This window comes from Heloderma suspectum, chromosome 4 (assembly GCF_057233095.1).
Source record: "Heloderma suspectum isolate Gila_16-S chromosome 4, 16-S_ref, whole genome shotgun sequence".
In the NCBI taxonomy this organism is placed as follows: Eukaryota; Metazoa; Chordata; class Lepidosauria; order Squamata; family Helodermatidae; genus Heloderma; species Heloderma suspectum.
In genome coordinates, this window is record NC_139461.1 from 194,337,305 (window position 1) to 194,351,980 (window position 14,676).

The window sequence follows — 14,676 nt, forward strand, 5'->3', positions numbered from 1 at the left end:
ATAGAACTTAAAAGAAAAAGGGGGAAGAAAACTGACTTTCCAAATGCAGAAAATAATACTTATATGTTAAGACTACAGAAAAAGCTTTAGGAAAACACACAATGTTATAAAATCATTGAGTTCAGGAGGTACTATGAGTGTGTGCTTGCTTTGGCTGTCTCACCCCAATTCAGGTAGGGGCAATACAGACAATGGACTTCTGCATTCATATCCCCTTGTTAGATAAGGAGCATCTCTACACCAGCCTAAAATCCTGCATTTAAAACAGGGCTTTGTGCTTCCGTTTTAAATGCAGGATCACAACTGACACCCTTTACATGCGCTTCCTTCCCCTGCCCCTCCCCATATCTGAGTCTTCTGTTATCTTTCATTGATCTCACTCCTCTTCTTGCTGCTTTTCCTCTTTTCACGGAGGGAACTCAAGCGAAACACAACGGGGGTAATGCGCATTATCTGCGATCTATTTAAAAACGGAACAACGGGCATTTAGTGCAGGAGAAGCCCCGGGGGGTCATGGCAGGGTCACGGTGTCATGTAAAGCACCCACAAACTTCCGCGAAGGAGCAATCTCAATCGCAGGATAAAAGCTCTGTGTGAAGGAGGCTAAGGTGTGTGTGTGGTTCCTCTCGCGAACTTGCTACCGGAGCTGCATGGGTGAAGCCCTCTTCAGAAAGCGGTAATCACATATATCAGCTGTTTGAAGGGAGCAAGTGGTTAGATATGAGACCCCTACGCTATCCCTTCCTGCTGAGCACTTGATTAGTGCAATTCATGCTTTTTGGAACAGACTCTGTGGATGCAATCCCAGCACTTGTGCATGCCTGTATGGACTGAAATCTTTGTGCAAGAGAAGATTGCTACAGGAAGAAACTAGAACATGGGAGAATTCCACAAAGAGCTCCTTCCCATGCCTGCTTTGTCCCTCCCAGAAATTGGGATAATACTCCCTTGGGATGGAGCTGCATCACGAGGGTTTCATTCTGACATTGCCCAAAGAGCATAGGAAGGATATATCATGCAGTAGCTCCCGCACCACTAAAGTAACATCAGAAAGGGCTCTAAGAAGGGCTAGTGAAACCAGTAGGATGTATCTGCTACTGGTGGATCATTTACCTGAGAGCCATAAGAACCACTGCTCTGTGATGTAGAAGACTGTATACTCTGTAAAGAAAGCAGAAAATGGTTCATTTCAAGCTGCAAAAATCACAGCTTATACTATACTCTCTCTCTCTCTCCCTCTCTCTAGTGTATAGAATATAGGGAATACTATATAGTGAGTATCAGGGGCGGGCAACTTGTGACCCTCCAGATGTTTTGGCCTAGAACTCTCATCAGCTCTAGCTAGCATAGCCAATGGTGAAGGGCGATAGGAGTTGTAGGCCAAAACATCTGGAGGGCCACAAGTTGCCCAGCCCTGCTATATATTTAACATATTCAATATAGTAAATGCATAGTTTCTTTTTTGATGATGGTGTGGCCAAATATGGAAATGGAAATAGTTACTTCTGATTTTGTTTGTAGGAAACTGAACACATTTCTCCAGACAGATAGGAGAAAACTCTTCACTAATCTAACAAGAGTGGAAGAGACAGAAATTCCCACCCTAGCACTAGATTGCCATATAGTGACCTCTTGAAAGCATAAGTTCTCTACATGCCTCTAGTGCAGGGGTGGGCAACTTGTTTTGGCCTACAACTCCCATCATGCTAGCTAGGGCTGATGGAAGTTGTACAATTTCTGTAATCTCTGTAATGGATGGAGTATTCTGGATCCTTCCCTCCACCGAAACCCTGCTCATTCTGTGTGTATGTAAGCCTTTTTTTTTAACTCCCTACTTGTTCTGTGTGTCTTTTTTTTACTCCCCACCTACACATCCTACAAATTCTGCAGGCAAGTACTATAGGGTCTAGACAAGCAGATGATCCCTGACCCCTGCTTACCAGTACAGGATGCATCTGTGTCTGCAGAGCAATTCCCATTATTATGGGAAGAATTCTGTTTTCACATCTTGCGGTATGGACTACCTTACGGATTTCACATTTTGGTGTTGTACTCTTTTCACTGCTACATATGTTGCCCTAGAACTGGCCTTAAGGCTTTGGCAAAATGTTTTGCTACTTGCTAGTTTATCTTTGTGAGTACCAAATCTCTTGCTAGTATTTCCTAGAACCTTCCACCGAATTATTCTGAAAGCATCTAACTGAGTGATCAAGAAAGACATTCCACCCCAGGGTAAGCTCACGGAGCTGGCTGTGTATTAACTGACAGATCCCTTAAGGGAGGGAAAACAGAGCTTCAATCATGTAGAGCGTTTACCATTTTACAGGCCTGGACATTGTAGGAGGATGAGGTCTGTAAAGAAAGAAGAAAACCCCAAAGCAATTACTTTCTGAAGAAATAATTACTACATTAGCTTGCCACAGTAAATGTCAGCATTTATTAGCGGTTATCTGATTGGTGAAGGGAGAATCACCATAAGTTGCTTATAGATTCTCCTTCCTAGAATTACTCAGTCATTCTTATTCTTGTGGAATGTCCTCAGTACTGATATACAGCTGAAGAAATTAATTAGCTGGTGAGTATATACGTATGGTTGTGTCTAAGAAATGCTTTGTCCTAAAGTCAGTTCTTGGATATTCTGTCTATCCAATATTCATTGTTCAGACAGTCTGTCTTGAAATTTTATTTCTTTGAGGAACAGGTCAACATCAATGGTTGGTGTTTCCAGGCAGATGCCATGGTGCCAGTACCTCAGAATACCCAGAACTCCTTGGGGCTGCTCTTTGCTGCTGTCACCACTAATCTTCCCACCCACCCACTCAGCAAGCAACAATGGTGGCAAGGAGCAACAGCCACCACTGCTCACTCACCTGCCTTCTCCCTGTCCTAGAGCAGGCAGCAGCACTTACTTTCCCTTGCTCACCCACCTACTGCTGCCACACAAGGAAAGGAATCAAGGACCTCTTGCCCAAAGATGGCCCCAAACCTGGAGCTGGCAGTGCTTGGATGCCTTCAATTCTGCTCACAGAGGAAGCCTTTCACTCAGGGATCCAACATCTAACCAAGGAGCCATTTCCCTTTTGTTCTATACTAGGCATAGAATCTAGATTATCACCGTAGATCATCACATGCCTAGCATGCCTAGATGTCTTTTCACATGACCTTTTGAGCCCACTGCAGTGTGGGGAAAACATCAGCCTGATGCATACCCAGCTATACTGTTTGTGCTCAGTCTTAAAAGTACTTACTGAGAGTGGAACCAAGAGTTGATCTATTTGCTGAGCCCAATAGTGGCTGGGTTTCATATGACCTTTTGAGCTATGATAAAAAAGTCAGACCAGATGTACCAAAAATATTATGTATCATGAACTGAAAAAGCCAGGTGAATGAGCACTCCACTTGCTCTCTGTTGTGGATAATATTTTATAGATCACCCCTCCCCAACCTGTTGGCCCCTCCATACATTGGTGGACTACAACTCCCGCTACCCCCAGCTAGCATGATCAGCTGGCTGGGGATTATGGGAATTGTGGTCCACTGTTGCATGCAGAGGGCACCAAGTTGGGGAAGGCTGTTATAAATACTAAATAGGAAGCATTCATATCATCTTGATATTTCTATCGATTAGTCAGAGTTGTGTTATCGGTTGGCAAAAGCTGCTAGCTGGAAATGTTGACATTGTTTTGTGACATGGTAAAACTTTGTGGAAATCAAGTTTTATTAAGACCCAGCCAACTCACTGGTGAAACACCACTTACCTTATCACAAATCTGCCCAGGTTGCCCACTCTGATAGGGAAAAAATAATAGAAGCCATTGTAAGAAACCATGCTAATTGTAATATAGTGCTATGTTAGAAGAAAATCCTGTGCACAGTACAGTCAAGATGATTTTGGGTGCTTCCAGACGGCTCCGCCCTGTAAAATTCTTTGACTGAGGCAGGGCAATGGTGCGATAAAAGCCTTGTCTGGAAGCACTCTTTGAGGTTCATCACACAAGGCAGAAACCCTGCAACCCTACTGGGGCTTTTTGTTTCCGTTTTCTTCGCAGGATTACAATCAGCTCCATTACACAGGCGGACAGGGGTGACCACGGGGTTTGAATTGAAACCTCCTGTTTTGGCACTTTTCTGACATTTTCTTTTAGACAGCACCATCTAGTGGCTGACTTCACACACTACTGATTCTGCACATTTTAAAAAAAACCTGGTCATTCATGTCTGGTGATTTTTACAGCGGAATAAACCTGAAAAAGCACAGGAGGGACCCTGGATGTTGATGACGTCGTATAAAGAGCCTGCAAACTTCCATGAGTCACAAGCATGCAATAAATCGCTCGTGTAAAGAAGCCCCTTGGCTGCTAAGCAAATTTCTTGTCTTGAAGATAAGCATTGATGGGACTCGTTACGTGAGCGGAACTCATAATATGGATTTATAAACAGATCCTTATAATGAAGTGAAAGCCTCCAGAAATAGAAGAGAGAAGAATATCAAAAATGTGTTTGAGGGGTAAATAAAGGAATACCTAAAAATGTAATGCTGGCCTGGCAAATAAGGAGGTCCATGAGTAAGCTGAAGGCAGAGCCAAGAGGAGGAAAATTGTAGATGTCCCAGGCCAGAAGCTAGGAACCCTGGTGTCCTCCAGATGGTTTGGACTACAACTCCCATAACCCCTGACTAGTGGCCATGCTAGATAGAGCTTATGGGAGTTGTAGTCCAAAACATCTGGAGGACACCAGCTTGCCTGCCCTTGGCCTTTGTTTTCTTGGCACTTAAGAGAGTTAAGCAAATAGCTAATTCATTTTCTGAAGATGTTAAGAGATCAGTGGCATGGAGCACTTTTTATCAGTTTCGGCTGGTATACCAACTACGCCCTTGTCTGGACAGAGATAGCCTAGATACAGCTTTCCATGCTCTGATAACTTCTCGTCTGGATTACTGCAATGTGTTATCTGTGGGGCTGCCTTTGAAAACGGTCCGGAAACTTCAGCTGGTCCAAAATAGGGTAGCAAGATTGTTAACAGGGACTGGCCAGCGAGCTCATATTACGCCAGTACTTTTTCAGTTGCAGTGGCTGCCAGTCCATTTCCGGGCCTGATTCAAAGTGTGGGTATTAACATTTAAAGCCCTTAACGGCTTGGAGCCAGGTTATCTGAAGGATCGCCTCCTCCCATATGTGCCTGCCCAGACCTTAAGATCATCCTCAGCGGCCCTTCTCCGTGAGCCCCTGCCAAAGGAAGTGAGGCAGATGGCTACTAGAAGGAGGGCTTTTTCTGCTGTGGCACCCCGGCTGTGGAATGAGTTCCCTAGTGAGGTTCGCCTGGCACCTACATTGTATTCCTTCTGGCGTCAGGCGAAGGCCTTTTTATTTTCCCAGGCATTTTAGCATTTTAGCTTTCTAGACTTTTAGCTTTGCTGTTTTAAATCTGTATTTTAAATTCCTGCACTGCTGCTAGATTTTATTGTGGTTGTATTGTTATATTGTGGTTTTAATGTTCTATATATATTTATATTGTTTTATTGTGTGCTGTGTGGTTTTAATTTTTGTGAACCGCCCAGAGAGCTTTGGCTATTGGGCGGTATAGAAATGAAATCAGTCAATCAATCAGGGACTGGTAGCTACTGGGATAAATCCCGCCACATGAGGGGTACTATCAGACCCTCACAACACCCAAAGCAGAGGCAAGAGATGGGGATGGAGGAAAAAGTGACTAAGATCATGGGATTTGCCAGTAGTCAAATTTGGAGAACAGTGTTGGGACCCTGGACCACCACCTTCTTCACCCTTCATCAAAGTGTCCCTCGAGCAGGATTAGTTGCTGATAATTTTCTTTCCATCTACTGAAACAATCCGCACAGCTTCATGCATAGGCTGACTTGAGTCTTGGATTAAAACTGCTGACTCTTCTCACAAAGTTAATCTAGAGATAGGGACCCCACCATCAGCTCCAAGACACTGCCCATCTCCTGCCTGGTGTGGTCCAGAAGGATGGTGAACACATCCTATAAATGTTAGTATTATTCTTTTTCCTACCTTATGAAAAGAAATGAATTAAAATTAGTGAATCATTGTGACTTAAACATGGGGCATCCAGAGCAATGGTGGATGGCACATTATGAAGAAACATAATTGTTGTCATTTTTGTCCGTTAGAGGTTTAGTGCAACAAAACTATATTTACCTGAATGGTAATACGGACGCCACTTTGGGGGCTTGAACCCTGTAGGAAAAAGGAATAATTTCCCAATCAAAGCCAGGGCTATAGAATGTCCTGCAACCATTTACACAGAGATTTCCAACCCATGTGACAAACGGAATGGTGAAAATTCTCTTTGTCACAAGGCCAGACGTTATCAATGGCCATCCTCTCCCATGTGGTTGCATGTGCACCACAATGAGTCGCCATAGTTATCCATCTTGGAATAGAAATTAACCATTTGGTCAGAATTTTATTTGTATTTATTTATTTAAAATATTTCTTGGCCGCCTTTCAGGGCAGAAGCCCTCCCAAGGTGGCTTACAACAATAAAATACATAAAAACAGTTAAAATATTAAAAATGCTAAAAACATAAAAACAATAAAACCAACAATGATGTTAACAGCAGCAACAGTAGCAGTGATATCAAGAGAAGGCCAAGGCAAAATAATGTTTTCAAGGCCTTCTTAAAAGTCTGCAATGATGGAGCATGGTGGACCTGCAGTGGCAGCTTGTTCCAAAGGTGTGGGGCCACTGCAGAGAATGTAGCGACGTGGCTGCTTTGGGATCCTTACCAAAAATATTATTATTATTATGATTATGATTAATATGCCACCTTAACTGACAATGGCCTTTCTTTTAAAGGGGGAGGTATGTACCTCAGCTGTCAGGAGTGGAAGTTAACCCTCTGTAGCATATAGTTTATCTGGCTCTCTTCCATGAGAATATGGAGTCTTTAGCTGATATCCGTTCCGTGCCAAATTTATTAATTTTCAGACTTCTTTGCAGTCTGACAAATCACACAGCCACTATACAAAACACAGAGATGCACTGCAATGGCTCCTGAGCAGATGGAAGTTAGACTGATGCCCAAGTCGACTGACCCAGATTCCCAAAGTATTCTGTGAAAGAATCCTCAATAAGGCAGGATAATCTGCCAGTGCAAATGACGAATGGCATCTAGCTGTTAATTGTTACTTTGAAGGGTATAGATAGCAAAGAAAAATTTAATCATACCTGGATTTTGTCACTGTATTTAGTGCTCTGCAAAGGAACCAGAAAACTAGTTATTTCCATGTAGAGGAATTGTTGTCTTATTGAAGTACTTGCTACAGTTATGTAGACACAGTTCACAAAATAATTGCTTCTCGTGGTGCATCACTTCCAGCACCGACTGCTTCAAAAGCCTCCTGTGACCCACCTGTGGAATCTGGCCCACAAACTGCTTTGAGATTTTTAGGGTGCAATCTTTATGCATGTTTTTTATTGCATGCTAGCTGGGGAATGCTGGGAGTTGTAGGACTTTTTCTTTCTAAACATGCATAGGATTGCACCCTTACTCTCTTAAGAGGAATTACTAATAAATAAATACATTTGAGGATTGCTCATGTAATTTATTAGCCCTGAATAATTCCAAGCACCAGATTACTATTGGACCCAATTGTACATGATTCCATAGAACCAATTGTTCCTCAGAGATTTATAACAGCTAAAGAGCTTGGGTATTCCATGCACCTGTGGATTTGACAAGTGCAGAAATCTGGAATCTGGTACAGAATATGGCATCCTGAGAATCTTAACAGTCATTTTAAAAGGATTTATTTATTATTTAGTGGTATAGCTCACCTTTCACCTTATGTTCCCAGGGTGGGGTACATACATATTAATAAAATAATATCAACATAACTATCCTTACGGCTGCAGGAGAAAAGCCTGAGAAGAGGCAGAAACTCAAGAGTGGGGAAATTACTTCCCTGTGATTACTGTTTCACACTTCATGCCCTCTAACCCAATTATCTGCAGTCCCCAGTACATTTTCTTCTATCCCTGGATTTGCAACTGCATCGGTAATGTAATACATGAAAGGGTTGTCAAAGGTAGAGCAGTCACTTACGCGATCAGGACAGTCAGACAACAGTGTTCCAGTGAACAAAAGGGCTGCTCTGTCCTTGAACGATCACTTGCCTAGTTGTGTTTGTGCAACAGCACCCCAGTGGAGGACTGGGGCTGCTGGCGTGTAAAGCAACCTGCTTCCTATAAACCAGTCTGGACTTTAAAGCATTCCTATCTGCTGGAAGATACCACATAAGCTCTCCCATTTTTACATCCTGAACACTTTGCCATTATACTGAAGCAAAGTGTTCTGAGCATGTGCTTGCAAGTTAGCCATTCAACCCATAAACCTGACCATCTCCTCTCCCTCCATCCTTTGTTTTTTACATCTTACAGTGAGGGCTCCTGCAGTACCAGCAGCCCACAATGTGTGCTAAATAAAGCAGAGAAAGAATGCTTACCTGAATATGCTTGTATTTAGAGTTGGCAAGTTCCTATAAAGGAATCAAAACTGTATTTGTTTGTTTGTTTATTTGATTCATACCCTGCCTTTCCGCCAGAGGAATGGCGCACAAAGTGCAAAACAATAATAAGTACCAAAATTTAAAATACAAACTTAATTAAAAAGTCATAAAACGAATTCATTAAAATCACAATTAAAGCACAATAATAAATGAATAAAAGCAGCACCAAACCAAACAGACCAGTATTTACAGTACCATTTCATCTGTACTGTATATGCACACACTGGATCAATACTGTGATATTGTCAAAAAACTGGAAACTAGGTACAGCCTCTCTTCCCTATTAAATCAAGATCACTGCAAACTAGAGCTAACAGCAACAGTCACTCACAAATACATTTAGTGCAAAAACAGCGTTCTCTCCCTCAGGTCGTCTCTACGTTAAAGGAAAACCCGCAGTCCTCCTGTTGTGGAGCCTTTCCACGTTTACAGTGGGCTCCCAGACGGCAACCACATGATAGCTGAGAGGGGAAGTTTTTAATTTTCAATGTTCCATAGATCTCAATGAAACATCGCCATCTAGTGGCTGTTTTAACAGTGCAACAACAAATATGCACAGCAGGGAAAATCCAGGATATTTAAATAGCTCATTATCTCCAGATCTTTTTAACATGGAATAACCGGGAAACACAGTTGGATGTCCCCTGGAAGTTGACGACATTGTGAAAAGGACCCACAGACTCACGTCTGTGAGTGACCCATCACGAGTGCAGGATAAAAGCCTCATGTGATGGTGCCCTCAGACACCTGCCTCCTCCAACAGAGGAAGCTTTTGCCCCTGTTTGCATGCCCTCCAAATTGCAGGGTGCTTTAATGAAAAGTGCTCCTCCATTTTGGCTCTGTTCTGCTATATGCCTTTTTGTCGCCAATAGCAGAGATCTTTGAAGAGCCAAAAAAGATGTGGTATGGGAGTCCCATGACTTGAAATGCTGATGTTTTTTCCTTCTCTAAAAGACAGAAGTGGAGACATGGAATATCTTTTCCCCTCAGAGATTAATAGCAATTTCTGGGGGCAATATGCATCAGGGAACTGGCACAAAATCAAAGGATTAAGCCACTGCCCTCACATCACAGCCCTGATCCAAATTAATTTGCTCCCCCCAGCAGCTTTTTGGACAAGAAAAAGAAACTGAGAGTTCCAAACACAGAACCCCCACATCATGTGTAGCTTGGCCCTTGAACTGGATTTCTACCACATAAGTAGGTGATTTTATTTATTTTAAGTGTGAAAGATAGAATTTGGACCTTTAGTTTAATCTGCAGCACTTAAAAACACCCAGTCTGTGCCTACCAGTAGCAATCTAGCCTGAAAGAGAATTCATTCTAGCTGTGCTCCTCTTAGACTAGCCATGCCAAGGGCAACAGAATAGAATGTCAGCAGGAGGGGAGGAGGGGAAGCATGCAGGCAGAAAGTTTGCCACTGAAATAGAATGGTTTACACAGGCTGGTGTGCAGATTCTAACTGCAATGCAGTGCAAGAGTTAGTACATATGTGCGTCCTTATCCATGTATGTCTTCATCCATATTATCTGTCCACCCTTTTTTGTGGCAGATAGATTGTATGCATGGGCTTATATGCATGCAGATGTTCAATATGTATGTAGATGTTCAATATGCAGTGTGTGTGTGTGCGTAGTGTATGAACCACACTGGCTCACTCTCATCTACAGTAAGACTTATACAGCAGGAGGACTGTGAACCAATCTTTAGTTAAGGCTGATTCACACATTGCATTTTGCAGTCATAGGATAATATTGAGCGTTTCTACCCGAGGCTGTTAATTCCCTGCCTCTACTTTCGGTTTCATTAGAGAACTGATATACATACACTATACAAGGACCATTTCTGCTTTTCCACTACATAATCTCTAGGTGGCACTGTGGTATAGCAGAACAGCACAAAAACACAAAAGGAAATCTCACTTTCTTTCACTTTCATAACGGAAGACCACGTTTTCCCTGCTCTAAAAGTAATTGCCAGAAGTGCTGGTTAGACACAGAAGCGAAACTGCAGGGTCACAATGTCGTCCAACGAATCAGTAAACAACCATGCATAGGGGATGACGAGTGCATGATAAATGCCTCTTGTAGAAAAGCCCATTGTGTGTGAATAAGGTACACACATGGATTAATTCTGTGTACCGGAAAATGTAGTAGACAAGAAATGAATAAGTACAGTGTCCTTGTATGTTACAGTTCTGCAGTTACGCACGCATGACGATCACTTGCAGAAATAATTCCAAGACTAGTAAATCTCTTGTGCGAATTGGCTTAAGAGGTGGTTTAGGACAGAACAAGAAAAATGGAAGCATCCTTACCGATGTGTATGTTTTGCGCTGTAAAGAAAACAGAAATGTCTTATTAATCTGCCAGTTAATGTTTCTTGTAACAAAAGTGTATCTGTCTGATAAGACTGCAAAGAGCCACATAATAGGCAACTTCTATTTAGATGTTCATCACTGTGGTCTTTCACATTAATAAAAATTTCAATACACAAAGTTTGAACAAATGAACTAATGATTTTGAAAAAGGACTTACTTCAGGTGGGAACGGCTGGCTGGGAGCGTACACTATGACCTGCCAAAACAGGAATTAATTAAAAGTTAGATTGTATTGAAATCAAAAGACAGTATTTCTTATTGATTTGTTTTCTCCTCTACTTTTACCATCTTGTTTGGGAACATGTGGAATGTATGTAAGGAGAAATATGAGAGAGAGAGAGAGAGAGAGAGAGAGAGAAAGAAAGAAAGAAAGAAAGAAAGGAGAAAACCACAGTTTAACCCTTTACAATGTTCAACTAAGAAAAGAAAGCCTAGAAAATGGCCATGGCATTCAGAAACTCATATTTCCCCGCAAATGACTGATACCTAGATCACTGGAAAGTGAGAAGGAAAAGCAAACTTGAGACAAATGCATTGGGCAATGTCCGATGCAGGACTACCACTAATGTCAACTATCTCTAGGGAAACACCAATGGTGTTTGCTGGCGTGATGATTTTTCATTGGGCTTCAGTGTTTTAGTTCAGAAAGAGCACATACCTTCCCTTTATTTGAAACGGTTGAAACAGACTGTAAGGAAAACAAAAAGCAAGTATTTATATTTTGTTCACTTGTGAGGAAATGATTGGGCAGGAGGCATCAGAGAGTAGTTCTATCTCCCTTAGGACTACCCCCTGCCCCCCCGACCCCTTTCTTGGAGGCTTATTTAATATTTTAAAAACCTTTGGCATAGCAGTTGTGTACGAGTCCCTTACCTGTCCATATGTACTGCTGCTGCTATCTAATCCCGGCTGCAAAAAGAACAAACCCCCATTACTACTTTATAAAAGGCATGCACTTCAGCACATTTCTACATAATGAAATGAAGTCTGTCTGCAACTGCATGCTTAAGCAGAGCTCAAGAACTCTGTAAAGCTGCATTTATTAAGGAACGTTTTGAAGTCAATGAACATTTAATTTAAACATCTAGATCGGGGGTTGAGAGCCTGTGGCCCTCCTGGTGTTGTTGGACTACAACTCCCATCAACACTGACCACAGGCCATGCTGGTTCTGGCTGATGGGAGTTGGAGTCCAACAACATCTGGAAGGCCACAGGTGCCCCACCCCTGATCTAGACTGTGGAGAAATTCTTGGAGAACATCTAATTTAAATTTAGGGCTTCTCTACATGAGGTTTTGATCCCACACCTTTACTGGGGCTTCTGCTTCTGGATTCTCTCTGGAATAAAGATCAGGTCCTTTGTTGTTGTTCAGTCATTAAGTCGTGTCCGACTCTTCGTGACCCCATGGACCATAGCACACCAGGCCTTCCTGTCCTCCGCTCTCTCCCAGAGTGTGCTCAAGTTCATATTCATTGCATCGGTGATGCTATCTAGCCATCTCATCCTCTGCCGTCCCCTTCTTTTTGCCTTCAATCTTTCCCAGCATCAGGGTCTTTTCCAGTGAGTTTTCTCTTCGCAGAAAGAGAAGGTCCTTTACATGTGCTTATTTCTGAGGATTTTGTTTCTCAATTGTTCTATATGTTTTATTATACAGCCACTGGATGGCACTGTGAAAATACACGCAGCCGTTCAAATGGTTCATATTGCCATTGAGAGAAAATAGTAGACTTTCCCCATAAAGAAGAATACCGGGATAAAAGTCAGAAATCATGGGAGGGGCCCTGGAGGATGATGACGTCATGTAAAGGACATGTAAACTACTGTAAGTGAGCAGTCACGAGTGCACAATAAAAGCTTCGTGTAGAGAAGCCCTTACTCTAGGCCAATGGAGATTCAAATGAGTTAATACTGAAAATACAACGTAGACAGTATCACAGTGTCTTTTGTAAACCCGATGCAGTGGTTGTAAAAAAAAATATACACAAACATGTTTGTGGGGTATTTTACTATCCCAAACCATTTTCCAATGTATCCTGGGGTGACAAAATGCCCCCACAAACAAAGATGTGTCTGTGGTGTTGGAAGACGTATGTTAGAAACTCATACGTCTTCCAACACATATGAGTTGGAAGAAATAGAAAAATATCATGAACTGTCAAGGTAAAACTTTAGGTAAAACTTTTATTACTAAGAACTAACATTTTGTATGGGGTATTTTTCTTCCCCCATAACAAATCTGTGTTTGGTGAGGTAAAAGTTCCCCAATGAAATCCCATGGTTTGAGCCAACCTGCTGACACCCAGAGTACTTAAGTGCTTCCAGGGATCAGTTTTCTTTGGAAAATACATGGGACATTTTTATACCCCTGGTACGTTGCCTGATTTTGGGGACATAAAGACACCCCAATGGCAAAATCAATACATTTGGGGGATATTTTATATCCCACATTGGGGATATTTTCAGAAAGAACACTGTAAGTGGTAAGAGGCTGAAATTTGGGGACATCATTCAGGTGACAGAAAACAATGATATGTGAAGACTATGTTGTAGGTCTGCTTCTATGTACGCATCAAGCATATAGCTAGCTTTAAGAGCATAACTCTATACATGTGTATTCAGAAGTGAATCCCATTAGATTCAATGGGGCTTACTTCTAGGAAAGTGCGTAGGGGACTGCAGTTCAAATGTGCATTTGCAAATTAGACCCAGTGATTTGGATCTCAAAGGATCCTAAAGGAGTCCACAATTTCCACCTAGTCCTTATTCTATCTGAAATCCCCCCACACCTTATCCCAGACCATTCTTGAGGGACCCCCAACATTCAGGATCAGATTTGGGGGGGGGGCACAAGGAGCTGCATGGGAGAGGAGGGGGCAGGAAAACCACATTCTGCGAGCACACAGAATAACATTCCGCAGTTATTGGCTCCATCCAAAAATATCCCACAAGAAATAAAACCCCAGAAGAATGCTTACATCAGTGCAGCCATACTTGCTGTAGACACTAGCAGTTCCGCCCTGTATAGAAAACAGAGGACTAACTGGATATTTTGTTTGGTTTTCCTTATTAAAAAGAATTTATGGCACAGCAATATACCCATTAACTGAAAAGAAATATCAGAAATAACCAAGAAAGGGATAACATGTATTTTTATCTTATTTTTTTGTATTACATCTGGAAAATATTAGGTTGCAAGTTCAAATTTTGCTAATCAGTTATTAATTTCTAGAGAGCAAAAAACTAGGGCTCATCTTAGCCTTCCTGGGAGCTATCCCTGCTGACTTACATTGGAAGACCAATGAAGGATGTATGAGAGCAGTTCAAGAGCTCCACACACACACATACAACTCAAAATGTGTGCTTCTCTCCATGGAGAAATAACACAAGTTCCCTGTGGTTGGCCATTAGACAGGATGAAGAAGACACTTGGTGCCTTGGTGTAATGTCTGAAGTCACATTCTAATGCTTGATGTGCTGGCTTAGTGGTGGTGAAGGCACTCTGGCCAACATCAGAAGCGTTCTCCTTTAATAATACAGTAACTCTATATTTTAGGGCTGACCACAGTATAAATATAGACCTACTGTGAACATGACTGGAACACATGATATGAAAGATTATTTATTTGTATATGTACTTCAATTTATGTCCCTAGTACTCAAAACTAGATTACATTTCTGTGTGTTTTTAAAAATGCACAAAATTAACCAATGATACACAAACTAAAATCTCAACTCTTGCTAACA

General features: G+C 41.9%; 1 protein-coding gene across 1 annotated transcript in view; it reads right to left on the minus strand.

Annotated features, from left to right (window-relative positions):
- The window catches only part of LOC146347905 (uncharacterized), a 91,528-nt gene that overhangs the window by 47,609 nt on the left and 29,243 nt on the right, over positions 1 to 14,676 (minus strand). The window contains exons 10-20 of the mRNA XM_084851628.1: positions 13,908 to 13,949; positions 11,806 to 11,841; positions 11,591 to 11,620; positions 11,090 to 11,128; positions 10,870 to 10,887; positions 8,490 to 8,522; positions 7,213 to 7,239; positions 6,180 to 6,218; positions 3,759 to 3,788; positions 2,317 to 2,352; positions 1,114 to 1,161 (exon numbers count right to left, since the gene is read on the minus strand). Coding sequence (XP_084707754.1) covers positions 1,114 to 1,161; positions 2,317 to 2,352; positions 3,759 to 3,788; positions 6,180 to 6,218; positions 7,213 to 7,239; positions 8,490 to 8,522; positions 10,870 to 10,887; positions 11,090 to 11,128; positions 11,591 to 11,620; positions 11,806 to 11,841; positions 13,908 to 13,949 — 378 coding nt within the window. The remainder of the gene's footprint in view (positions 1 to 1,113; positions 1,162 to 2,316; positions 2,353 to 3,758; positions 3,789 to 6,179; positions 6,219 to 7,212; positions 7,240 to 8,489; positions 8,523 to 10,869; positions 10,888 to 11,089; positions 11,129 to 11,590; positions 11,621 to 11,805; positions 11,842 to 13,907; positions 13,950 to 14,676) is intronic.